Here is a 27,728-nt window from a genome sequence, read left to right as displayed (position 1 = left end):
GGTCTGCTGGCAGTGGCATTGCCGTCTCGTGGTGGCACGCTGCCAAGGAACTCCTAATGGGGTCTCTGTTAGCACCACTTATGAAATACCTGGACCTTCAGTCTCAAGTAACAGGCTCTTTACTGGGAGGGAACTGGACATCAATCACTTCTCTTATCCATCACCGTGCTTAGCATTCCTTTTGCTTTTGAGTTACCAACATACTGAACAAAGCAAGCTGCAGTGCATTTCCACCCACCCACTTAAAGGATCTGCACAGTTGCAGAATAAGACTCCTGCTGGATTACAGGATTTATAAAGTCCTGCAAGGCAATGCTGTTCCTTGCAAATATGTTCAATCGTTCTTGTTAAAGATCAGCTGCTGCTTCTGATTCATTCATTTTCAACCTGAATAATAAAAAAATGAAACTGCTAGACTGGTTTTGATTGCTTATCACCCTGTAGCTATAAACTATGTAACTACGAGTGCTGCTGTTATTTTGTTGACGGGTCAGGACCACCATGGGTGCCAGGCTTTGGAGTAGCAAGACACGCAACATAAATAAAAGACAGGAAGCGCGCACCGAGCTCGCCGGCTGCCTTGATATCGATATTGTCGTAACCGCTGCCTATTCGGATGATGACTCTCAGACCCTTGAATTTCTCCAGGTCCTCTCGGGTCAGGGTGATGGTGTGGTACATCATGGCGCCCACCGCTTCATTCAGCACCTGCAGGGCAGAGGGGCACAAACTGAGAACCACACGTTCCTGTTCACTCGAGACAACATTTTAACATTTTAAACTGTAATTCCGGGATGCAGAAGTTCCAAAGAGGAAAAAAAACCAAAAACAAACAGAATTCGTAGCAGTGTCTTTAATGCTGTTTTTCAGGCAGGATTCAGCCTGATGGCAGTAGGTCTTGTTTTGGAGGAGCAATGCTTAATATTGCTTCATTAATTAGTTTCAGGCGAGGGAAATGGGAAATCAAAGGTGATTTATTACAGAGCAGTAGCCTTACTGTGGAGGAACATAGTCCTAAGTCTAAATATTGAGATGGAAGATAGTGCAGCTCTGTAATTAGAATGCAATGCGGTAATTAATATTCACAAGCACAGTATTGTAGTTCTCATCCTGGGTCAACGTAGCTATTTTATAGGACCGAAATGTCTTCCCATCTTTCATATGTATAAACGAGTACACTAGCTACATACTGTAAATATACATGGAGAGCTATCACTATCATCAAAAAAAAAAACAGATCAATAAGACATATCAGTACTGTACATAATAAAATAATAATCATCTTTATTTTATACAGCGCCTTTCACGTGCACATCTCAAGGCACGTCGCAAGAAGAAAAAAGCAATTTAAACAATGACATTTACTTAAAAAAAAAAAAAAAAAAAAAAAAAAAAAAAAAAAAAGACATTCTATCCAAACAAACAATGAAAAACAATAAATACATACAACAACACATAACAGGTCAGACAATAAAAGCCAAATTATAAAAGTTGGTTTTCAGTTTAGATACTAACAGTATCACTGTTCCTTATGACCTTCGGCAGGTCATTCCAGAGCCTAAGTACTAATAAGGAAAATGCTCTGTCAACAGAAGAACGCTGCTTAGTTCTAGGTACTGATGGTAGGCAAAAGATCGAAGGCTACGCATAGGAGTACATGGCGAAAGAAGGTCACAGATGTAGTTTTAGATGCTAACCCATGCAGCGCTTTAAACGTTAATAGTAGGATTTTAAATTTCACTCTGAACTCCACTGGAAGCCAATGCAGGGAAGCTCAAACTAGTGTGATGTGATCATAAGAATTTGTTTTAGTTAGAATGCAGGCTGCTGAGTTCTGGACATATTAAGAATGTTTTTCCTGCGAGCAAAGCATTGCAATAGTCTATACAGGAAAAACAAAAGCATGTATAAGCTGCTTTGCATCTGGCTCAGGAAGACAATTGCGAATACCAGCAATATTCCACAGATGTGAAAAAGACACCTTAGTAACATTGTGAATATGCTCTTCAAAAGCCAAATGTGGATCAAAAATAGTACCAAGGTTCTTTACGCATGTGCTAAGCCGGGTCTCAATTCCATCAATAACCAGTAAAAGTGTGATCTATGTACGTATAGACAGGTTCCTGCACATGTCCTCGATAGACTTGCAACATCTTTTGCAAAAAAGGTTCTAACCAGGCATTATTAAATCATAGAAGCACTTCAAGACATATATAAAACTCAAAATGATTATCTGAACTTCTATAAGCTTTTATTAGAATAGTGGCACAGGAATTCCTGGTGGATGCTAATTCAAGGTTAAAGCGCTTCTTCACATTTATTCTATTGCTTATGTGATTTGCCAAAAGCCAAGATTTACTGTTGACAAAGAATCCCTCTGTGAATCATGTCCGATGCTGTGAAATGTTTCACAAGAGAAATAACATTTCTGAAAGCCGTGTTCTACTGAATGGAAATTCTGAGCAAATCTTTTTATGATGTTTTGTAGCTTAAGCTGGCTTCTTTTTCCTAAACACCCCCTAAGAAGAGTCGCTTGCCAATAGCATACATCTTAGGAAACTCAGTGGGCTTACTTTGAACAAGTCAAGCCTACTGCTGTATCCCTCATAGTGAAAAGCGTGTTCTCATTTGTTCCTATAAAAAAAAAAAAAAAACACACAACACAACACTGCCCTCATTGTGTAAACCGAGTTGCAGGTAAAGACAGCTAAAGTGGCCCGTCTCTTACTTTCTAATGATGTTTGCCCTCATTTGGAGTGGTTCTGGGTTGCAGTGAATTGCCGTTTGATCATTTAATCAAGATCTGACCTTGCTTTCAGATCCCCACAGCAAACTTTGCCCTTGCTTCAAAATATATCTGCTCATGCAGACTGACAGACAGAGACAGCAGCCTTCCCATTCATCCAGTGATTCCTTTCCCCCCATTAAAGCCGTCCTTTTTACGTTGGCGAGACCTGCGACTGAGTCCCGTCATCATACAGTATTACACTTCCTGTCGTTCCAGTCCTATATGATTGACATATAAAGAGATTTATCACTGGAGTAGTTCTCCCTTTTTATGAAAGACATACGCTTAGCTTCAACATACAATGTGTCCATTAGTGACTAACGTTCATAGATATGGGGAGTAAAAGGATAATGGTATGCTGTACTGTAAAAATCAGTTTTTTTTTTAAAGTTCATTTATGATGATCTTTGTGGAATTAAAACAGAGAGAAAAAGATTGTGTGCAAAGATTTCTTAACCCATCCAGATGCTATAATCTGTGCGTGTCTGGTCTACATAAAAAATATTTTGCAAATGCTTGCTGGGGCCCATGCTCTTTTGGATATATAGGGATTGACACGTGATGACCAGGTGATTTTTCTGTTGAAAGCAGGCTCTGCAGAAGTATCCTCTATTCTGCAGCACATGTATTCAGTGCTGCTGTACTGCTGTACAAAAAGCAATAAAGGGCTGATGTAAGCTAGCAAAATGTAATTACATTCCTCTCTCATTATGAGGCTCTCTATTATGATAATGCTTCTGGTAGGGCTGCTGCACCTTGGCACTCAGCGACATTAACTCCTAATAAAATCCACTTTATTTAAACTAGGAGTTTAAAGAGTAAGTAGTGGGGTTCCGAAAAATACAGCGTTCCACGTTCCCACGTGTTGCTGCAACTGTTTAAATAACGTACCTGTCATTTTTCTTTTCATTGTTATCACCCTGACAACTTTTTGCATTCATAACTTTAAAGTCTGTTTCAAAGTTTTTCTCAAAATGTCTGCTCTAGTGCACCGATAGTGTAAGGGTTATTGCCCACATTGAACCACCACGGTAAAATTTGATGAATCTCATTTTTAATTTTTTTTTTTTGTATCTGTACCAACCTTTTCGTGGATCTCCTGTGTGGACTGGGCATCACAGAAGGCTACCGTTGCCAGGTCTTTGAGAATGGGCATCTCCACCGTACAGTCCCTCCCGTCCAACAGCGCCACCAGGGGCCTGGGGTGCATGGGGCCGTTCATGATCTGGGGGCGGATACCTGCGCAGCAAGATGGTGGGTGGGGGAGGGGGTTAGTACACTGAAGAAACACTGCCCTTCCTAGGTGCTAGTTTCATTCATTTTACTCAGTTTTCACGACTGAGTGCAAATTAAGTTTGATTTTAAACTGGAGAAAATGCACAAAGTAATAAATAAATTCTACAGTGCTTCCCAAAAGTAACCACAAGACCACAGCTCCACTCATATCTCTATAGCCAACAGGCTTCCATTATAGTGAAAACTTTTGGCCAGAAAAAAAAAAAAAATTCTCCTTTTCAGAACACTAATCTCTCGAGAAGGAGTTTTATATTTTAGGTCAACATCTGGAGCACTGACTGTCCAGATGTTACCGTGAAGCAATGATAAACCAATCAACTGGACAAAGACTTCCGGTACAGTACAGTGGCAGTGCTGTGGTCGGCAAGCAGACTTGACACCAGTTTTAATGAATAATGATCCCGGTCTCTTTATAATCTCTTTGTCACCAAACTGAGTAATCTGCTCGTTTATGAGTTCTATTACAATCTAAATACACTGCCGCGTTGGAAAGCCACTCCACAGAAAAGAATAATGGTCACATTTTTCCCTTCCAATGTACAAACACATTTCAGTCCCAACTGACTATACTGTACCACAAGGAGGTATCATTGCTATCATATTATACATCTCAGCTCCCTAGACTTGCATTAATTTATTATCCTCCGCATGTTAGAACAGTAAAGAAAAACCAATCCACATTCTGAAGCTTGATTAACATTATTAGACCCGTGGAGGAGATCACTTAAGTGGACTGATTTCCTATGGATGCAAATCACCTCATACAGGAAGCGCCAGCTTCGGAGGGCATATTCTCCATGGATTCAGTATATTCCACTGCTCTAATCCCACCTCCCCCCAGCAGGGGTCACCAGAGGGGAGTTCAGATGTGGAAGGAGATACAATACGAGGTTTAGAGGGCAGAAGTAAAAGAGAAAACCTTCAGCTGTACCATAACAGCAGAAAAAAGAACAAGAGCAACGGAACTGCCAGCACAGTGCTCCTTTGCCTCAGTTGTCATGGTGATTACTTAACTGGCTTAGGCAGGATTATAAAATACTATATTTTGAGCAGTGGCATCTGGGGCTCTGCTGGAGCTTATAACCTCAGGCTTTTGTTTGCCTTCTGATATGATGTTTCATTAAAATATATTTAAAAAAAAAAAAAATACCACCATTATGTTGCAAAAAAACTGCAGTAAGTGGCAATATCCAGATTACGTCACTTATATGAATCAGTCCTTAGGAATTCTGGCATGAGATTATTTAAAACCTCATCACATGAGCAAAAATAGATCCAACTACTGCCCTTGTGACACTGTTTAAGGTCAATAGTTTTTTTTTTCATAAACTCCCTCAAATTACATCATCACGCCCAGCTTTCTTCCTCTCGTCACACAACAAAGCAAAATGGTGGACAACAGAAAATGAATTATAAAATTACTACAAAGATGCTGTAAACACTAAAATAATAATAAAAGCTTCACTTTCAGTGCTTTCTGACTTCCTAAAATTCAAACAACTTGACGATGTAAATAAACACGACATTCATAAACTCAACGGACTCCTTCAAGAACCTATGCCGCAGTGAGAAAGCCAGACGGACAATTCTGTGACAAAAAAACTTTAGTAACTACGCACTGTGGACTTCAAAAACAATACTGTCTTGAGTGATTCATTAAAGAAATATGGACTGCAGACCTCAGCACATGGTAGGAAACTAAAATCCCCTTGGGAAGAACTATCGTTACCTCCAGAGACTATAGTTCTTCCCTTGGGGGCCTTAGTTTTCCACTATACGCCTCCTCTCCAGTCCATATTACTATATTTATTAAGAGCGATGCAACCATTTTTCTTCCAGCAAGTCAGGTTTATGGAAGAACAAGGTCAAGTAAGCAGTCTCAGGGCTGGAAGTAGAACCTTGAACTCGCCATCATACTTCCCACCACCTCATCCATGCAAACAGAGTTTTCTATGGCAACATTTGGCAGCTGTCGGGTCCCTGGCAGGCTCATAGAGTGCAACCTGCATATTACATTCTACAGCATATTGCAATGCCCCACAGGTTTATTTATTATACTGGCAACAGATCTGACTCTACAGAGTGGCACAATGCACAGGTCTCTCCACATGACTGGTTTGCAAGTCAGGTTGTGACAGAACTCAGCGTAGAGATGGGGTTGCTTTTCAGATGTTAGCCCGAGATTATGGGAAGGTCAGAGAAGGGGCAACATTGTCACATGCTGTATATGCAAAAGAATAAAGCTGTCAACCATGAAGATGGCAATCAATGCCCAGTGCTTTCTATGCTGCAGCTGCTTTGGGATATCCTTGCATCCTTCATCGCTGCTGGCAGGGTCTTTAGACTTTGACTTGGAGATCCTGCCTTAGAAGGATACATGCATTCAAGACCTTTATCAAAGAATCTGCAAGTCTGATAGGAACGCTGTGATGCATCCCACAGCATAATCTGTGAGGGTTAATTGTAATGCAGATGCACAACACTGTAACAAATGCAGCTACAATCTGAGACTCTTTAAAAACCCAATTCTCTACTGTAGTAGCTGGTAATTCTCATTGTTACAAAATCATAAGGCTTTTCTTTTTTTTGTATAACCCTCATTCCAATCGTCACTTATTCAGCGCTGACTTATTAGTGGTAAACACTGAGAAAAAAAGGTAATTAAATATTTTAGTATAAAGCGCTACCAAGCATACTAAAAGCTCAAGCTTACAGCAAAACCCACTGCAGCCCACTTCAGTTCATAAACTGTAGCTCTCTGATGTCACATCCAGGAATAAACAGTTGATCTCATGGCCACAGAAAAAATTCCCACAAGAATTACACTCCCTGATTCACGCTTTTGGGTGTTTCATATAACTTACTCTATTTCTTAAAATTCAAAAAGACTGACAACTTTGAAAAGTTAAGGCAAATTCAACAATGATATTATACACACAAACTCACACGGATTATGACTCCATGCCTTTGGCTGTAACATATTTAAAACATACACTCACTGAAGGGCAGAACAGTGCATTAATGGAACACAATCACCACTGTGACCTGAAGAATGCAGGCTCCATCAACACTGTGTGCTTGAGAAACATGCATCTACTACATGACAATGTACTGTATCTATCTAAAAGGGGCTATGTATTTAACCACTAAAACATCTGAGGATGCAGGGATAGAAATAAGCCTCCCATTGAATAGCGGTTTGATTAATTCCCAGTTTTACTGCAAGTTTAATGAGATACACCTCAGCATGTTACCTATATACTGGGGTTAATCAAGCTCAAAGTAAATCCTTGAATGGGTGAAACTGCTATGCAATAGGAGTCCCATTTCTATCCCTGCTAGGATGTTAAACCTAAGTTCTTTTTTCTGTTTAGTTTTGTACATTCAGCTCCTTTTGGCAGAAGACAATCTCGGTCTGATTCCAATGTCTGAGCTGTGACCTCCAGCACAGGCCTGTGTAATTATTTCTATCCCTCTCTCTCGAGGCATTTGTGTTTTACATGAAATATTACCAGCAGCTCTCTTTCATTTCGTTTCTAATATTGGGTAGATCTGAAAGCTGCAATATGTGTGTGTTAATAAATTATCAGAATTAGTACTTGAGATTGGTGTACTTGATGTTACAGTAGTGCAGCCATCATTACCTCTCAAAGGACAATTAGTTTCAGAAAAAAAGTGAGAAATGTGAATTTTTTTTTTTGCCATGGTAAATATGCACACTTCAACCCTTGCTTTACACATGTCAGTAACTTATCTCTGCCAAGCACATTACTTTTATTTAATGCTTGCCATATCAAATGTCCATGCCAATTTTCCTAGCAATGAGTAGATAAGCCAATCTGGCATCTGGATTATGAACCCATACTGTAGCTCACTGGGGAATCACTTCCATGCAAAGGTTCCTAAAACTCACACATGCAGTTCTAAAGATACACTATAACTCGCACCAGAACTGCAAATCAGAACACAATTCTGATATATTCAAAGACTTGCAGAAAGATTTGCCACATCAAATTCCAGCACAGCTGGACAAGCGGTTCTCGAGATAGCAGTGAAAATGAAAGTGCCACATTTGTAGGCACTCCTGGGATCTCTATGTTTTTTGTCAAGGCGTAAGAGAAAATGAATAGCTTGAACACAGTTAAATAGGATTTGCGCAGTATACTTAGTAATGTTCAAACCAGCTAAATTACATTCTGACCGAACAAAAAATTATATATATATATATATATATATATATATATATATATATATATATATATATATATATATATATATATATATATATATATATATATAAATAAAAGGTCATGAGGGAAATGTAATGACGTTAAATTCTGGTTAAAAGTGGCCTTATTCGTGCTGTTTTCTCAACCCTTCCTGCGGGTGGAAAACCAGCCTCTCCCTTAGAAACAGCACATGTTTCCATTGCCTTGCAACAAAAACACACCGAAAGATGCCTTTGCTGTTTCTAACGTCAGGACAGTCCAATAGATTCCCAAAAAACTTGGTAACAGTAGGAGTCTGATAAAAGTAATCTTTTACAGGGGTCTTACAATAAGTGAAAGCTAAAAGCTTAAACTGCTGGCTACCTCTGTAATACACTACCTTCTAATGCTTCCAAAGAGGTGCCCAAGAACTAGTCAGAACTTACTGCCGCAAAGTATAGTAAACCATAGCACTGGATTAACACTAAGTCTTTTTTTTTTTTTAATTTAAAAATGCATCTCCCTTTATGGAACATTACCCTGCCCAAAAGGTATTGAATTTCTGCTCCACCCCGTTCTAAATTCACACACACAGTGTTACTGCGAGAGAGAGTGTAAGCATATATAATAGTATAAGCTTCTTTTGTTTTGGGTTCCCAACCCCACCCCCCTAAGCACACAAGGCCTGCTTATCCTCCCTTGCACTGCTCCACCCCTGTTGCCACCCAGCTGTGCGCCACTCCAATGGCACCCCTGCCTAGAAAATTAGAGTGCTCCCTGCTAAATGGCAGCCTTTGTGCTGACCGCTGAAGCTCAGGCTCGCTACAATGCAGAGGGCAGAAACAAAAGCAGGCAGCAGCAGCAGCAGCAGGATAACACTGGACTTAATTCTTATTAATCTCTGTTGCCTACGTTACAGAGCTTTGAGAAAAAAACACTGAAAACATAGTCCTGGCAGTAGAGCAGTATATAAAAAAGTACATCAACTAGCCTCTCTCTCTCTCTCAAATAAATTCACAACCCCCCCCCCCCCCCAAAAAAAAAGCAGCTGCCACAAGCGGGGTTGAAAACCCATGCCATATTTTATTAAACAAACAGAAAAGAAACAGGAAATGTGCCCCCTTGCCTGGAAAATGTTGTCTCCACATTCTTCTGATTACGAACCGCACATGTCAGCCAAACAAAACAAAAAAAAAAGAGGGGAAAAAAGAGGAAGAAAGGAGACAAGATTTTCAGACTGTACCAGTCCCCTCCTCTCCCTCTTTTTTTTTTTTTTTTACACACAAGTCCCCTCTGGCTACGAGAGGTACCTCCAAACACGCTGCCGTAATTCCTCCAGCTGCACCATCCTGAGACAAACGCCCCTTTGAGAAGGAAGGCAAAACAAAAACCAAAAAAATCGAAGGTGGCGGGGGAACAGAAAAAACAACCCTTTTGTTCTTTATCTGCTCCTGAAGATTAGCCCGCGCTGCGTTGCTACGACTGTTCTAGCAGACCCCTCCATCCAGCTCAATCTCAAACTCTTTAAAACACTCCCTCCTGACTTGGCTAAAGCTTTTTAACTAATGACAGTCTTTCTTCTTTCCCAGCCCCTGTGTTAAAAAAAAAAAAAAAAAAAAAAAAAACATGTGAGTGCAAGCCAAAATACTGTCTGTTCTCCAAAGGGCTTGTACATGTCACAGTTCCATTTCCTTCCCTGATGCACTGCACATTTTTCCTGCCCTTTTTTTCTTCATTCTAATCTGGCCTCCGCAGCATTTTAAGAATGCCAGCCCCCTTTTTCCCTCCCTCCCTCCCTCTTCCACTCACACCCTTTCAAAATGAAACTGCCATGTTCCTCGAGTACACTGTTGTATTGCCAATGGTCTGCATAACTTGTTAATTAGGGATGCTTTTATCAAAATGTTCTGATAAATATACAATAGGGTATATTTTCATTTTAGTCTTCTTTGATGAAATTCGGATTTAAATCTCATACTCCGTTTTAATTTAAAAGGAACTATGGTCATAAGCGACCCCTGTGGCCTGGCCGGGCACTTTACGTGTGTGTGTGTGTGTGTGTGTGTGTGTGTGTGTGTGTGTGTGTGTGTGTGTGTGTGTGTGTTGACAAAAATTGAAAATAAAAAGTTCAAACATTTCAAAATCTAACATTGAATGCTGCACGGCTATTATGTCTTCCGGTAGACTTTTCCAATGTAATTTTGTATTTTCTTTAATTACATGATGTTAAATAAAAAAATCTCAATTATGTTCACAGATAGTGTTTTTAAATTTTTTTTTATAATGCCTCAATCTAAAAATTCTTGGTGCTGTAAAACTTTTGTTCATAGCTGTAGATGTGGAGCTCGCTCTTCTGCTGCAAGATTTACTGTCTGCTTCACCATTACCGTCCAACCGTTAAGCCAAGCTGCAGCAGCTGTGGATGTCGCCGTGGAACTTACGTTGCCTTTAAGAGTTACCAAGCGAAGAATTAAAAGATTACCAAGAACGACCTGTTACAGGCAAATGTCAAACGTACATTCAGAGGTCTTGGCTTGTTAAAAGGGTATCCAGCTTGACTCAGTATATAACTGCATTGAGTTTAATATAAATGCCAAGTAAGTGTCACTGCCAGCTCCCCTGCTCAACAGAGATCAATTGATCCTGAGGCTCTGGTCCATTTCATTTCTGTACTGCTCCTATGGGAAGAGCAGCGGATTTAACTCTGATTGCAGCCGCTGATGTTTTTTTTTTGTTTTTTTTAAAGTGCTATCAGATCAATATGCAGCAGCTCAGCTGTCTCAAGCAAGAGGAGATGGGGTCCATTTAACATCCAAAGCTCCCCCCTTGCACTTCCAATGCCGCAAACTATAAAAACAACAGCAAATCATTTCACTGGCGGTAAATAGTTCTCTAAGCAACTTCAAAAATAATTCAATCTTACCATGAAAGGGTTTCTGAGGTCTCGCCGCGCAGAGTTCCCAGAGAGAAGAATGCTCCCCCTGATTTTTAAGAATATTTCGCACACAGCTGTACAACCGTAAGGAGAATCGCTGCTCGTTATGCTCAGGTAATAGTTTTCTATACAGTGCTGGGATGCAACCCAATGTAGCCCAGCCATGCATGTTAAACCATGCATGTTAAAGTTATATTCTAAATGTATTATTACATAGCAATTCGAAATGTATTCACTGACATGAAAGGGATGGATATACAGTAAAGTCATCTGGTCACTTTTTTACTGCTGGCGTGGACATTGTAACTCCAAATCTTTGGGACTCTTGTCCTGTTAATTGAACTAGAATAATGGCTGAGTAAGATCACATTTATTTATACTACGACCCCCATCCTTAAGAGGATTAAAAATGTCTGGGGCGTGATATAACGCCTCTTGATGAATGTTGTCCTTCAGTTTGGCATCTGGATGGTTTTTTCTGCACATACAGTGCAGTAAGCAACACTATTTGGCCATGCCAGTTCTTGTAGTCACCCAGTACAATCTGCTACACTATTTCAATAATGTTGCAGCAGTCATAGTAACAGCTGGGTATGAATGAAATAACATTTCACTAAAAAATAAATAAATAAATAAATAATTCCATCTGCCTGCCAATCACTTTCTTTACTTCAACTGAATTAAACAACTTGCCGGCTAGTGTAGTTTCCCATTGAAAGCGAACGCTCTTTCCCTTTTTGTGTAGTAAATCTATAAAACACAACAGGAGGCACTGTAGCCTAATGGTAGGAACAAAAGCCCAGCTCAGTTAACCTGCATTGTTCACTCGCAGAGACAGGTGCTCCATCTTCATGTACTCTGTCCAAACCAGCTGCACAACTGGGAACGAGATACAAAATCACAGCAGGACTTTCCTGGGCAGAAAAATCGAGAATCTATTATTTTATTGGCTGTATATTTGTCTATGGGGCACTCACTGTTTTTAGTGCTTACCCTACTGAGTTGCACCTGTGCTGGCAGCCACTAATAAACTATGACTACAGCTACATCATATCCTTTACAGGCCAATTATCAAAACCAAATCCATAAAAAAACAAAAAAAAAATTCATTTCCATAGAAGAATATAATAATAAAAAAGATGAAGTGTGAAGAGTGACAGACTATTATTAACATCAATAAAATATAAATTCTGCCACCACTCCTCTAATAAAACAAAAGGCTGCTATACCCTCACCCCAGAGGGCTACAGATTGTGCATAAATAAGGGAATTACCTCAGCAGATCATAAACCGGTCAACTGCTGCCACAAAAGCTCCACTGCAGATGTGGGGTCTTAGTGGGTGGTGCGTGTTCTGTTCCTGGAACTTTCTCTCTCTGTGTGACAACAGCCATCTGGCCTGGCCGGTTGTATGAAATATGCCAGCCAGCCTATGTTTGTTTGGTGGCAAGTGTACATCCATGCCATACTCACAAGGACTGATGCCCACCCCCCACTGCTCCAAACACAAAAAGGAAAGGCGTTAACCCATTCGTGTTTCCTCCTGCAGATATGCTGTTTAATCCTTTAAGGGGAAAGTCTTTCATTCAACAGAAATCCACTAGGCTACAGTGGTAGACCACTTACATTAAAATAAATACATTGCATGCTGAATAACACACACAAAAAAAAATTCAACTTTATAGCAGTCTAGAGATGATTGATCTGCACACCCGACTGTACATACTGTTAATAAAATGCCCTCAGTTTTCTGTTTTTCTTTCCAAAAATCCTTGAAGACTGAAAGTACAGCGTTAACTGAATGCTGGTAGGAAGAGCATAGGACACCCTCTGGCAAGCTCTTAATTCTGCAAAACACAAGATACAGCACAAAGCTCAAGGGGAAAAAGCATCTTCCACACTGTCGAACACACCACAACAGCAAAAACGGCTGCTTCTCCAAAAGTAAAAAATCACAAGCCTGTTTGTTAAGTGAGGAATGACAGAAGCACCTCAATGCTTGACCATAGATTGTTCACAAATGAATGTGTTTTTTTTCCCCACTGCTATAAAGGCACCTATATTTATTCTGGCTATGATGTATTTGATGATCAGGAGACCAAGAAGGGGTGAGGTTGGTTTATTTAGCCACTTTATATCCTGTAGCTTTAAGAACCAGTCTAGCACCAGGTGTGTTTAATTAAGACTAGTTTTATTGTATATATTGGTGTGCACTATTTTGAGACAAATGAGCAAATTGTGGGCCACTTAATTTGACAGCTCAGAACCATGTGTGTCTTATTAAGACTTTTTTTTGGGGGTGGGGTGGGGGTTGTTTTATAATGCTTGACTTGAAAATTCTAAACAATTATTTGTAAGTTTCGGGGTTTTTGATTTTTTGGCAGTCATTAAATTAATTTTTCAATACGTGCCCAAAGCAATTCCAAACGGTTTTGAGAATAAACAAGACGTTGTTTTACAGAGTCAGTCAAAGTAGTTAAATGTGGAAGAATAAACCCCTGCTGTTTGTTTTCACTAGCAACACTGAACACACAACAGGCACGCTACACTTGTTTTTACAGCCAGTAAAAGTAAAGCACAGAAAAAAAAGTGTAATTACTGGGAAACTATTCCAAAACTAATACTATGCACAAAGAAGAATGGCCCTTATCTAGCTATCTCACCTTTAGATGTCGTCATTGTGCTGCACTAAAAATATCTCCATTACTGAATGTGGTTCCAGATGGTAAAAGATTATGAGACTGTATTCATAAAGCAGTGGAGTGCAGTTGCTGCATGACGATTACTGCTTTTAGCCTGAAAATCTGATTTCATGCTTTTTAATCAAAATAGTATTTCTGAAACTACAGAACAGTACTGTCTACACACAGACTTTTGGGGTTGTATGTAACTTTGGTACATCTTGGGGGGGGGTTCAACTGAATGTGATTATCACCCTGTCATTGTAAGAGCTCCATGAGCAGGTTATTAGTAACTGCAAAAGGATTTCTGCTAAATGACTGAAATAACGCTATACCCAGATAACAGACGAAGAGCCGTCTTCTCCAATTAAACTGCAAGCTCTAGAAAGATTAGTGGAGAGGCTACTGGGGTTGAGATGAATACTTTTTGGAGAATTACAGAATGGATTCAATTTGTGTGACTGAACAGCTTCAAATGGGATTTTCTTCACTCCAGCCCCCATTTGTTTCTTTTTTTTTCGGAATGAAATTTCAACACAAATAGATGTGGAAATGTTAAGTCCCTCTGCAGTACTGTTACAGTCACCCACTTCCACCCACGTTTTGTCAAACCCAGCCCAGCGCAGTCACCGGGAACTTCTGAAGAACGATTATTAAAACGTATTTACTTTGGCTAAACACATCGGAAAATGTTACCAGATTGTACACAGGTAAACATTATTGCACTCCAGTGAACAAACAGCAACTTATATGTATATAATCCCCAATACAAAACCACTCCTGTGTTTATAAGGGTCACCTACTTTAACTACTGTGGGCTTTTGTCAAGGACTATCAAAAGAAAAACTTTTTGGAAGAATTTCATTAGAAGTAAATGTAAAAGGTGACCTAATAGTAAAGAAAAAATGTGTGCATAATACTACTACTACTAATAATAATACACCACTCATTAACAGAAATAATATTTTAGCATCACTACCTTCAGTAAATGCAATATTAACAAACATGTAGAATGTTCTATTTTCCCAAGAAAATTGTGCACCTGTTTTCCTTGAAAAACAGTATGCATATTTAGTACAATATATGTACCAGTCATGTTTTGAAATAGTGGCAAACCTATACTGTTCTGAAGGTTTATTTAAACAAATGCCTAATTTTTTTAAGTTTAAAGATAAGAGACGCCACTGATAAAACGTAAACATGACGTAAACATGCATGCATGCCAAAAATGCTTCAAAGGCAAATGTGGTTTGTTTTGCACAGATAGACAGTATTTAGTTGGGATGGCTGCAGCACATGACATCAAAAGCATGCCAGTGTAATTTGCGCTTCAGACTACTAGCCATCGCATTCATGATATGAAGAAAAAGACCCACAGACTTTGAGCTAAAATATGTCTGGTAGTGTCAGGCTGTCACGCAAGCAGAACAAACTGCAGATGCTGTTCCCCTTTCACTTCGCTCCTCCAAATAAAACAGAGCCGTTGGGGTTTATTTAAGACCTGACTGTTTAATTATTTTCATATTTGTGGTCAGAACACTTAACTACAAATTACAGCAAATGTTTGTTTTTCTAGAACTATACAAATGGAAACTTGCGTTTTTCCACAAAAAAGCAATGTAAATTGATTGCAAAAGAGAGCAGCAGGGTGAGGCAATTACTTTCTCTTTAACTGCCATGGGCCACCTATATATGAAAGATATATTGAGGGTACCCGGGTATATATAATATATATATATATATATATATATATATATATATATATATATATATATATATATATATATATATATATATTTATATATATATAACTTATATAAGAAATATAGTTCATATTGTTACCTATTGATTCTTCAATAACGCCAGTGTTTATTCTTATCTTTTGGAGTTACTCAGATACTGATTTTCGACAGGCTGATTGGACTCCCCTGTTCTTAACTTTTCATAAAAAGGGTAAAAAAAAAGGACACGTTTTTATTTAATTTCTTTGATCTTTGTAGAGTCACAATTGGCACCAGATGAAACTCAAAGTATGGATCTGTGGTCAGAGTCAGTGCTATCTAGTTTAACTGAGCCCCCCCAGCCCTGAAATCAGCTCACAGCCCCTTAGCAAAAAAAGGTTTCATAGAATAAAACTCAATACTGTTTTCTGAGGTTAGCTTTGAAATAACAGGTAACTATGAAGCCACATCTGTGCTATGTTGTAAGCACCTTCTCGGTGGAGAAAACGACTTATTGAATAGTATTCCTTTGAAAAACAAAAGCTTTGGTTTTTAAATAAATAAATAAATAAAACAAATTCTTAAAAAAAAAAAAAAAGATGACTCAAAATTAATCCAGAAGGTATATCTTCTTTAACTGTCTTTCTGTTCAATTGCAAGCACACAAGGTTGACCCTGACACTTCAAAATTGCAATTCAATATCCGCTAGGTTTTCATTTTCCACCGATGAATAATTTAAACTGACCTGCCTGGCAAAATAAATGAGATGAGAGACAAAAGGAGATGGGGAGAGCTATGAGGAAAGGACAGCTCCTGATTTATATTTACCAACAAAAAAATGCATTATATATATAATTTTTATTATTAATTATTATTATTTTTTTCATCAGCATTTTATCACGGTAGATGATAGAAAGCAGCATGCTTGTGAGCATAGGTGCCTCATAAAAGCTTGCAGTGGTACAGTATACGGGTCACTGAACACACAAGGGTGCAATTCAAATCAAGCTGGGTGTGTTCAGTGGGTTGACAGAGACTGCAAAGCGCTCCAATCTGCAGATCTCTGTTACCCTCTAAGGCATGAGGTTGTAGCAGTTTTGCAGTACACTGTTCTACAGTCAAACCCAAAAGTAGAAAAGTCTGAGTTTAGGCAGTTTTGAAAAAGGTACACAGCGACTCATACAGTGGTCTTGACCTGTACACACTTTTTATTTTTTTTTACTGGGAATCCACAGCTTGTAGAACCTTTTTTTGCTCTCTTTACAGTCATATTTAAAACACACGCACACACACACGCACACTAAGCATCGACATGTTCTGCATTTCCTGAATCATCATACTAATTATTACCTTACAAGTCGTGAGCATACAGAACCTAAACCCATGCCTGCTTTTTCAGTCCAGATGGTCTTTCAGATTGCCTCTGCAATAATCCCTCTGCACAGCAATATATTTGCAAACAGATACACTTGAAATCACAACCTCTATTTTCTTCAATCGCAATTTTACAGCTGCTACTAATAGATCGCCATTGATTACACCCAGTGATTGATGCCTTACCAGCCCACGAACAATCCCACCACAGGTTTTCAAAGTTTCTTTCGCTTTTGCTCCGTTCTTTAAGGTTTAAGAGACAAGCACCAAACACAATGCTGGAATCAGTTTGCTTGTTGCCTGCCAAACTGGCAGTAGCCTCATGCTGTACTCTCCTTAAGTCTAATAACCCAAATGCATGAAAACACAAGCAGTCTGTCATATTTAGCTAACATCGGATTAAAAATACTCTACCTAGTTGCAGAGAAAGACATCTCAGTAGGAGCCTGCCCCACGTCCCCAAAACACACACAGACAGAGGGAAATGATTTTTTTGTCAAAAATGATACTTCACAGGGCTCCTGAGTGTGCCCTATCCAGGCTGTCATTGCTGATCGTGACTGGAGGTTCCTAGGGGGCGGCGCACAATTGGCTGAGTGCCACCCGGGTAGGGAGGGATTAGGGTGGGCAGGGCACTCCATGGTTCACCGCGCACCAGCGCCCCCTGTGGCTGATAGGGCACCTGTGGGTCTGCAGTGGAGCCATTCAGATCTGTGTTGTCCTCCGACACTGTAGATCTGATGGCTTCGCAGTGTGCAAAATGACGCACTGGCAGGAACACGTTTCGGAGGAAGCATGTTCCAGCCTCCATTCCCCGAGTCGCCCGGGGGGTTGCAGCGGTGAACCGGGATAAAAATAATAATTGGGCATTTCAAGTTGGGGAGAAAACTGGGGTAAAAACCAATGGCGACGACTAAATTTAAAAAAACAAAAATGATAACTTCACATCTGATGTGGCACTTCAAAAGCTGGGTGAATAGCAGTGTTTCATATTTATTAATTAATTAATGAAGTACCAGCTCGGAGATTCTGGAGGCTACAAAACCCTCAAACCCAATATGGACTAGCTACAGTACTTAAGGCATAATTTGCCTCAAAAGAAACAGTAAAAATGCTTTATCCCTCCAGTAAGCTGTAGTAAGCACTGGAACAGTAAGCACACTATAGCAATGTTGCATTTTCTAAAGAGGGTCAGGGGTATTGTTGTGGTTCAAAACACTTTCTAACTTTCTAGGAATTAATTCAACATGCAGTGATTAGTAGAAGCAGTTGTAAAATAATATTTGGTATAAATAGCTTCCTGTGATGCTTACCTGTGCTGATCCCTGTGCATTTCAATGACACGTCCATAGCCCATGTAAACCCAAACATACAACAATGAGTTTAGATAAACTGACGCCAGTGATTTCAAACTCAGCCCATTAATAATAATATTAATGAGCGCCACACCGGAGAGCAGGGGGAGAATGAGATGAGCCTGACCACATAGAGAACAGCTGTTCCTTTCACATCAATGTGCCCTGTATGTACAGTGGCACGGCCTTTAATAAAATATAACAGCACATAACCATTGAGAAACTTAAAACCAAGGAATCGGACATGGCAAGATAAAAATGACTGTACTTCTGCTAAGCAAGCAAAATATATAAACGAGCCATATGCCAGTGTGGTTTGAAAAGAAACTGTCAAGTAATGGTGTTAACGTTTCTGTTATAGCGACAGACAAAACTGCTAAAAACTGTTAGGGAACTGTGATCTAATGCCTTCTCACAGAGATAACTCGGTATAATTGAATCCTTTAAAGCAAGGAAAACTAATTATAAGGCAGTACGACAATGGCTGCCATTATCCCCATAATTCCATTTCGCATGTACTTGCATTATCATTACAAGATACAGCACAGTGTATACTGGGGAATTTCAAAAGGGGACATTTCAAAAAAGGGAGAAGTTCAAAGAAAATGTATTTTCAAACTGAATTATTAGTCTGTTTGAAAACAGAATCCAAATTAACAGCCTAGTGCATCCCAAACATTAGACCAAGAGATTTCTAGGTCAACTGACCCACACCCTGCCACGTCAATGCAGCTCCTTCAATATTTTATCACCTAACTCTGTCCTCCCTAAACAAGCAGATACCTGAACACAATGCACTCCTGCTAAACCTTTCCCTGCTACTTAAATGAGAAGATAATCTTTCTGTGATTACCACCAAAACCCAGGTTGCCTAGCAACACACAATTAAGGAATATGCTTTGAGATCTGCTTTGTAAGCTGGCCATTATCAGATGAAATTACTGAAGCAACAAATGTCAGGCTGATGCAAATGAGTTTGTTGTGCTGAAAGGATGTTTAACTTGTGAAAAACGCGGCACATGACCTTGGTGAAAATGAAACAGGCTCAGCACAAGCAGAGACAAAAACAACCAAAAAAATAAGTCTCAACTATCCTTCACTTTTTGTTTTTTATGTTTACATGCATACGTACAGTAAGGTTGCTTTGGTAGATTCATTTGTTTATATTTATTCGTTTATGTTTAATTAAATTAGAAGCATTTTAGTCACATTATACATTATATATAATTGGTTGCACTATCAGTAATTCTTCCAGGAGTTAATGGTGTTAGTGGAACGTGAAACAACAGCAACAACAAAACAGTACATTCATCGGACATTATTATGGGGAAAAGCTGAAAAGTCCTCAGTCACAAAACATGTTTTTCTGAGAATCCGTCAAGATGCTGATGTGTTTGTGTATATAGCCCCCATGTGTATAATGCCTGTCACACACCTGCCCCAGCTCGCTTTATAAACATTCACAGCGGGCAACAAAACGTTGCATTCCTTTGAAAGTCAATGCTGCTCCAGATTCTGTGAACAGCTCTCTCTCTACTACACATCCTAAAGTGCAATGTTTAGAATAACCATCCTTATATAAAACTGAATTTCCAACATCAGCTTTGATACGGATATTACTCAACAAACCACTGCGCGTGTAGTTCACAATAACCTGGGTAAATCAATCAGTCCTGATTCGCCACTGCTCAGGTGCAATGTCACAGCTTGGGGACGGTATTTCTTGAGGCATTCTGGGAAGGTTGTGACAAGGGTTATGACAAAGTCATGTGACAGACATGTCCCAGTAGTTTATCATAGGAAATGATTACTGAATGTAATCTTTTAAGATGCCCGCAGTATTATTGTACAAACACTTACACATTTGTACCAATTACGCAAGATATTTTTATTTATTAAAAATCTGTTGTCACAAGTGATTGCCGCAGCCCATTAGCATCAGTTTGAACGCTACAGCGACACATGTTTTGTACTTCAATACTAAACTTTTTTTTTTTTGTAATGCATGTCTTAGAACAATATTGAAACAATCTATGGTTTAAACGTATAGCAATGGATGTGATATGAGAATGTATCACATTGCTATGAATAAGGACACAGAGTAGCCTAACCAACGCACATGCAAGCTCACTCCTCTCTCCTCACACAGACAGATAAAATGACAGATAAAATTACCTGAAACACACCAACTATAATTTAGGCTCTAAGCAGCTTACAGGAACATCACCGCGAGTTCTGCAATTTTAAATCTGATACACCCCAAACACAAGAGCTGGGATGTGCCGGTTAAGAGCATTTGGAAATGAGACATAACTGGAGTGTGTCTCTAAGACATATACAGGCCTGTCAACTCTCCCGTATTCACCTGGAGTCTCACGTATTTTGGACCCTTCTCCCGGACATCTCCCGGGTCAGATTTTCTCCCATATCCTCCTCAAAACTGTACTATCAAACCCCCTTATGTCAGCAAACCTTTAAAGTATGCAAAAGTCACAGCTGGTGTAAGGCTACTGCAATCACCGTCTGTAATAGCAGGGTTTAGGACCCAGTGGAGTCGTGTGGCAGGCATGCAGTGCGCGAGGCAAGTTCACATACTTAGCCACGCACCTGAACCCCTGCTCTATAGGAGAAATAGTAAAAGAAAAGTATCACCGATTGCACCCCCCCACTCTCAATTTTGTATTTTCAAAAGCTGACAGGTTTGCATATACAATGCAGATCTTTATTAGTTACTGCAGAACAGTTTCTTTTGTTTTACTGAGCACACCTTTTTATGTCCCTGTAATTGTATTTATTCATGCAGTAATCTAAAACTGCCTCATTTCCCTGAGGTAAGGCAGTCCAAGATCACTGCTACACAGGGGTCTGTAGAGGTCAGTGAAACCGGCCGTGCCAGCCAAAGGTCAGGTGGTCATTCAAAAAACTAATAAAACTGTCAAATGTTCGGAACGGTTTGTTGCTCGTTTTACTACAGCTGGTGCTTAATTACTGAACAGCACCAGTCCCTTCAGAAAGCCTTATTCTTTTGCTCACAAGTGAATTTTGCTTGGAAGCGGTTGCTTTTGCGGCCAACAGTTTGGGAACCTCTGAATTAGGCTGCGGGCCAAGACAGGCTTCCTAAACGGAGCTACAATACGAAGAATCAGGTGGGGGGCACCTGATTAGCAAATTAAAAGAGAACTACACAAAATAGATCAAATACCAATCTTAGCAATAGCGTGAAACCATTGCATATGCAGAAAGTAAGCCATGACTTGGCAACACTGGCAATATAGACTTAAAAAAATATTAACTGAACAGGCAGCAAAACACACAAAATGTCACCCAAACACTGTGCTTCGTCTTTGACTTTTCAGTAGCACTCTACTTATTATTGTGCATTTGAAAAAAAACAGGTCAGGCTACCTTGCTTGCTAAATTAACCATGGGAGGGAGAGGGCTCTCTGTTGTAACAAATACGTCACTTTGGATGGTAACTAATACTGTAGTGGAAAGGTCAAAACTGAAAATGATCTTGCTATTGAATGTTGTGCTCACATATATCCAGCTGTGGTGTGTGATATATGAATTTAGATTAATATGAAACAATACGACGGGAACCTGCCAAAACTAATCTCATAGACAGCTCGTCATTATATTAAGGTCACTTTCTTTTAAAACATAGCTATATAATAATAGGGACTGCAATATTGGAACAAATTATGAGTTTTTTAAAAAGGAGATTACATTTACATTCAAATATACAACGAGGCCAAGAGAAAGCTGACTATGGAGACAGCTGCGCTGAATAATAAAACAATAAGAGAGCCCAGAAAAAGTGTCATCGTATGTAATATAGAGGTACTGTCTAAAGCGGTAAATAACAGTGACAGGCACCAATAGACATATTGATATGATATCGCTCATTCGATATCGATACTAGTTTCCATATTATTCATGTTCGCTCGCAGAGACATTGTTAATACTGCTAAAAATACAAATGCAGCATAATCACGTTTATTTTATTATTAAGATACAACAAACCCATTTACCAATCACGGTCACTCTCGTAAGCAAACGCCATGCACTGATGTACTATTTAACCATTTTATTCCATTATTTTGAGATATGCACATGCGTCAGTGGTTCAATGCATGTTGTTCTTGCTATTACTAACTCTATTAAAGATTTTTAATGTGAACTTTCGGTATTATCAATGCAATTACTTTTAAAACATCAAAACACATCCCAAAATAATGCAAAGATCGGCACGACACTGTACTTAATACTTTTAGAGGTGTTGTGAGTCAGCAGTTATACGCAGAACAGCTGAAGATTCAATTACTTAAAGATTGGCTAGAAAATGAACACCCCTAGTCTGTGCGCAGTGAAGTATAGAAATATCTCGGTTTTGAGGTGGCTGATGGTTTAACAGTAAAACAATATAAAAATACCTTGTTTTTCTTCATGGATATTGTGAAGCAAAACACCACTAAGTTAAACCAAATTATTGCTTTTCATATGTAAATATCTGTTAACCTCTATACGTGTTTGATATTGCAATTGTGTTAATCGATTTTTCTGTTTTGGAAGACTTCAATATTATCGATATCAAATACGTGCACGAAATCAATATACAATGTCCATATCATTGCCCACCCCTAATAAATAATAAAATTAGTGTTAAAAAAAGAAAACCTTAAGATATAATTTGGATCAAGGGGGAGGAGTGTCTATCAACAGTCTGACTTGTATGTAGGTCTATGAAATAATAAATAAATAAACTATAATTTTTATATCTATATCTATATCTATATCTATATCTATATCTATATATATATATATATATATATATATATATATATATATATATATATATATATACTATTACTTCAATTTAGCGGCGCCCTTGAATTAAAGACACCCTTGTATTGACGGTGCAGTCACATATCATCTTTATAATAATAGAGGCCGCCCTTGAATAAACGGCGCTATCAATAAAGAAACATTAAGGCATTTTTTTTCTCCCCCTGCTAAAAAAAACACACAGTAAACAAATAAATGACTATGTGCATGTAACACCCCCGAAGAGACGGGAGCCTCAATCAAGCACGTAAATTACAAACTAATGTACACACACATAGTAACTGCCACAACAGCATTGTCCCACCCCTTAACAACCAATACACACTCCTGATTCGCTGGTATAGTTCTCCTCTGACGTTCCAACTCCCACCTAATAGGCTCTCGGTAACTGTCACCGATAAAAGTACTGTAGAAAAAGTACGTTAGCCACACATGTTGCGACATAAAGGTAGGCTACCGTAATACAGAAAATAAGCAACCGCAACACTTCTAAAATGTCATAAATCATGTAATAAAATATTGCAGCTTTTGAAAATCGTAGAATTAATAATAAAGGTCGCCCTCGTATAAAGGACGCCCTCTTTTAAGCACCGCCGTCATTTTGATCAATTTAAAATAAACGTGGTGATGCCAAGTAATATGGTATGTATATATATACACACACACACACACACATATACATTTTTTTAATTTTTTTACAAAGTGCCAGAAATACAGACATTTGGGACACAGAAAAGAGTGCAAAACCACAATCAGGTGCGAAAAAGAAAGAAAGAAAAAGAGAAACGGGACAGAAAAGCTTAAAACAGCGAATTACTTGTGTCAGGCGATGCCATTGTGGAGATGATGACTGGCGGCCCTGTGCGCCGGGTGAGGTTCTGGTTGGCAGTGTTAACGTTTTGCACCTGGAGGGTGGAGCCGCTGGGCTTCAGGGTGGCCTCCTGCTGGGGTCCCTTGCGGAGGGGCTGAGGGCTGCAGTGAGGGCTGAGCATGGGTGACATGGCAGGCAGGCTGCGGTCTCTCTTCATGAGCTCCATGGGTATGGTGTAGTTAGTGGAGTACGCCGTCTTTGGGGACGAGCTCAGAAGGCTGGGATGCTGCGTAGTGGTCATGGCGATCCCAGAGTTGGCAGAATAGGCTGACGTGGGGTGGTTCTGGGAAACGGGTTTGTTGTAGCTGCCGGGACTGGCCGGGAAAGGAGTGCGCGCACTCATCCCAGGGCCATAGGTGGCGGTTTCCAGCAAGTGCTGAGTGGGGGCGCTGGAGGGCCTCCTGCCAATGACCTCCCCCATCCTGGATGAGGCAGGCTGCATGGAGATGGGCGCCTGCTGCAGGGCGCTGGGTTCCATGTTTTGCTGCTGCTGCTGCTGCTGGTGGTAGATGTCGTTGCGGCTGCTGAAGCTGTTGGAGCGAGTCCGCCCACGCTGATGTGCGCCAACTGGAGCCTCGTGCTGCCGCTGCAGCTCCATCTTGTAGTTGTGAGCCACGCGGGACAGCACGCGGGCTTGCCCGAGGTTGGGCGCCACTGAACGCACATCATTCTCCTCCATCATGGCCAGGAGGCCGGCCGAGTCGAAGCCCTGCTGGAGGAGGCCGCTAATAGTGCTCTCCGAGAGGCCCTCGGCCCGTAGCAGAGCAACAAAATCAGAATCCATGTTTTTCTTCAATTCCCCCATTCTGGTGGACTGTAGCGGGTGTTGAGCACTGCCATCGTAACCATCGTAACCCATTTTCTGCCCGGCTGCTGAGCTATAACAGTTGGCGCCCTCCTGCCTCATCCCAAGCCCACGATGATGGTTCTCCAGGTTGCCGTCCATAGCCTGGTTGGCTGGATCAACCACCAAGGAGGTGGCTGTGGCATGCTGGGAGTCCAAGTAACGGCCATTGACGTCGTTGTAGACAGAGCGGCCACTCATAGGGGGTGGTTCGGCCCCGTACCTGGGAATTGCTGTTTCTACTCCGTACCTGGTAAGAGAAGAGTCCCTGCTCCGTATGTGCTGCCCGTCTGATATCATCTTAGAGGCTGCAGATTCCCTGTACATTCGGCTCATCTCGTGAGCCGTTGGGGATGTGGGGGGAGGCCTGGATTGTCCTTGATCCCAAGTTGGTCGTCCCCCACTGGTTATCCCATAATGCGCAGGTGATCTGCTAAGCATTTGCTGCTCCCCCTTATAAAAGCCTCGAGGATCTTCAGGTGGCTGGGCTGCTATTGCAGGGTCATGGTGGTAGTAATCCTGAGGAGGCACGGAGCACCTTCCCGTCATGGCAGCGTCTGCTTGCCTCTCGTAGTAGCTGTTCAGGTCCGGGACTGAGCTCTTCCTCACAAGCTGATGCTCATGCCTCTCAGGGTAGCCCTGGTCGTACAGAGAGTCGTGGTAGGAATAAGGTTCCCTCTTGCGCTCCAGTTCGCTCCGCTGTGACTCTGGGTGCGGCTCGTCCCAGCCCCCACCACCGTTTCCCCCGTTTCTCCGTCTTGGTGCCCTGGGGTTGTACTGGTAGCTGTTTTCCCCTTCCCAATTCCCCTCATGCCACCCAGCAGCGTCCCAGCTCTGAGAGCGCCCGATACTTGTGGATTGCTGACTGGAAACAGGCATTGAAGAGAAAAAGAACACAGCTTTAAAGAGAAAAAAAGAGCAGGGTGTTTTCTTTCAAGTCTTCTGTTACAGTTACATCAAAAGAAAAGGAGAGGGAAAAAATGTGGAAGACTGAGGTATTGTTTCACCTGATCTCCAGGTTTCTTTTATTATCCAGAGGCGGTGCTATCGAGTATCTCCCTGTTACCAGGCAATCCTTGAATTATTCATTTTCTGGAAATATTAGTAGATGGTGAGAGGGAAACAGAACACTACACATACTCACGCATAACGCACCTTAAATCCAGCCTTACTACTTCATGATGGTCAGCATGACATGCTCTCCTTTTATGTTTCACTTGAAAGCTTTAGGGAACAAAAAATAAAAAAGGGGAGGGGAGGGAGTGAGCTGCAACACTTTAATCCTGTGGTTTAGCCTTCTCCGTTCTGGGACATTTTACTCGCTTGGCAATTGGTATGAGGGATTAGGGGCTAAATAAAACCTTATTAATTCTTCTGCTGCCTGTGACATCACTTGAGCCAGATAAAGCGTAATGCTAATGCTGTCGCCCATCTGATCTCAAACACCCCTCTCCCTGCTTCCATACAACGCAATTTTACAAATGGCAATTCCATATCATCATCCATGAGCTTCAATGGTGTGTCTTTTAAAAAGGAAGAGGACACAATTAAAAGATGGAGAGAGAGAGGGAGAGACCGATAAGTATCCAGGAAATTTAAAAAACACTGTACAAGAATTGCTCTGTGTCAGCACATTTTAAATCCAGCTTGATTGAAAGCTAATCCACTGAACACAGAGCCAAAAGACACGGTACAAATGTAAGCTGGCAAGCTGCAATAAAAGATGTCAAAACACATTTATGTGCAAGGGTTTCATCAGAATATATTACTAGAAAGGCAAACCGAAAAGAGAAGTAGACATATCATTTGTTTTTCTTTTTTCAGCAAGCTTTCTATAGTTTAAACCATCCACCACACCCCGAATAAACTTTCTCAGAATAGATTGGGCCAGCCTGCTGTTATCTGGACACTGTACCCAAATCCTTTCATTATCTCTGAAAGGAAAATTGCTAAAATGTAATCTGGAATTTGCAGCTTTAAGACCTGTGCGCGGGTCAGAGAACGGGGACATAAGAGAGTTCAGTTAAACAGGCCCAAGTGCTCTACTGTACAGCACTAGCAAATGTGAGAACAGTGCTATACTGTGAGATTATAAGGACCTGATTTCAGAACTACCCTTTTTGAGGTATATTACTGACATGACCAGTTGCCAACAATCAGGTTCCTGTTAAATATACAGCACAGTGCTTGAGGATACAGGTGCCAGGGGATTGCGAGATCATTGGTTCAATCCAGCTGGCCAATAGTGTTCACTTAACAATCACTACTGTCATGATGTGGAAGATCCATCCAATTAGGTCAAATACTGTAGTGCATGCACTATTATCATTAGATTTTGTCCTGGTGCTGCGTGTATTATGTTGGGTTGTGCTCCCAGTTATTAAGCCTTCCGCTATATTAAATATCACTCACTGTCATATGAAACATGTCATATGTATTATGACTCAGAAAAGTCCCCAGCTCGTTTACTCAGTTCCACTGTGTTCAACGGTTAGACACAATCTACATATCTATCTTTACTGGGATTCCAGATATACCTTTGAGATCCTGTTGTAGATGTTCTTTACAATATTGTTATAGCAAAATATTGTAAGTGTAATTCAGTGTTATTATATTCTGATATATATATATATATATATATATATATATATATATATATATATATATATATATATATTATATAATATTCTATATATATTCCCAAGTTTCGAAGACGTAATTACTAATGAGTAAATATAGCCACTTATAATAGATCAATCGCCTTCTTTAAAGATACAATGCAAACAAATGGGCAAGAAAAATCGAAATAT

General features: G+C 40.2%; 1 protein-coding gene across 3 annotated transcripts in view; it reads right to left on the bottom strand.

Annotated features, from left to right (window-relative positions):
- The window catches only part of LOC121321769 (C-terminal-binding protein 2-like), a 73,360-nt gene that overhangs the window by 8,360 nt on the left and 37,272 nt on the right, over positions 1–27,728 (bottom strand). Inside the window, exons 1-3 of one of the 3 annotated variants that reach the window (XM_041260928.1) lie at positions 24,021–25,861; positions 3,873–4,027; positions 564–708 (exon numbers count right to left, since the gene is read on the bottom strand). In XM_041260928.1, coding sequence (XP_041116862.1) covers positions 564–708; positions 3,873–4,027; positions 24,021–25,797 — 2,077 coding nt within the window. In that variant the 5' untranslated portion in view covers positions 25,798–25,861. Of the gene's footprint in view, positions 1–563; positions 709–3,872; positions 4,028–9,418; positions 9,874–24,020; positions 25,862–27,728 lie in introns of those variants that run through there. The other 2 variants (XM_041260930.1, XM_041260929.1) reach the window with 2 other exon arrangements.

Source organism: Polyodon spathula, chromosome 10 (assembly GCF_017654505.1).
Source record: "Polyodon spathula isolate WHYD16114869_AA chromosome 10, ASM1765450v1, whole genome shotgun sequence".
Classification (NCBI taxonomy): Eukaryota; Metazoa; Chordata; class Actinopteri; order Acipenseriformes; family Polyodontidae; genus Polyodon; species Polyodon spathula.
This window is presented reverse-complemented; position numbering and strand designations above follow the sequence as displayed.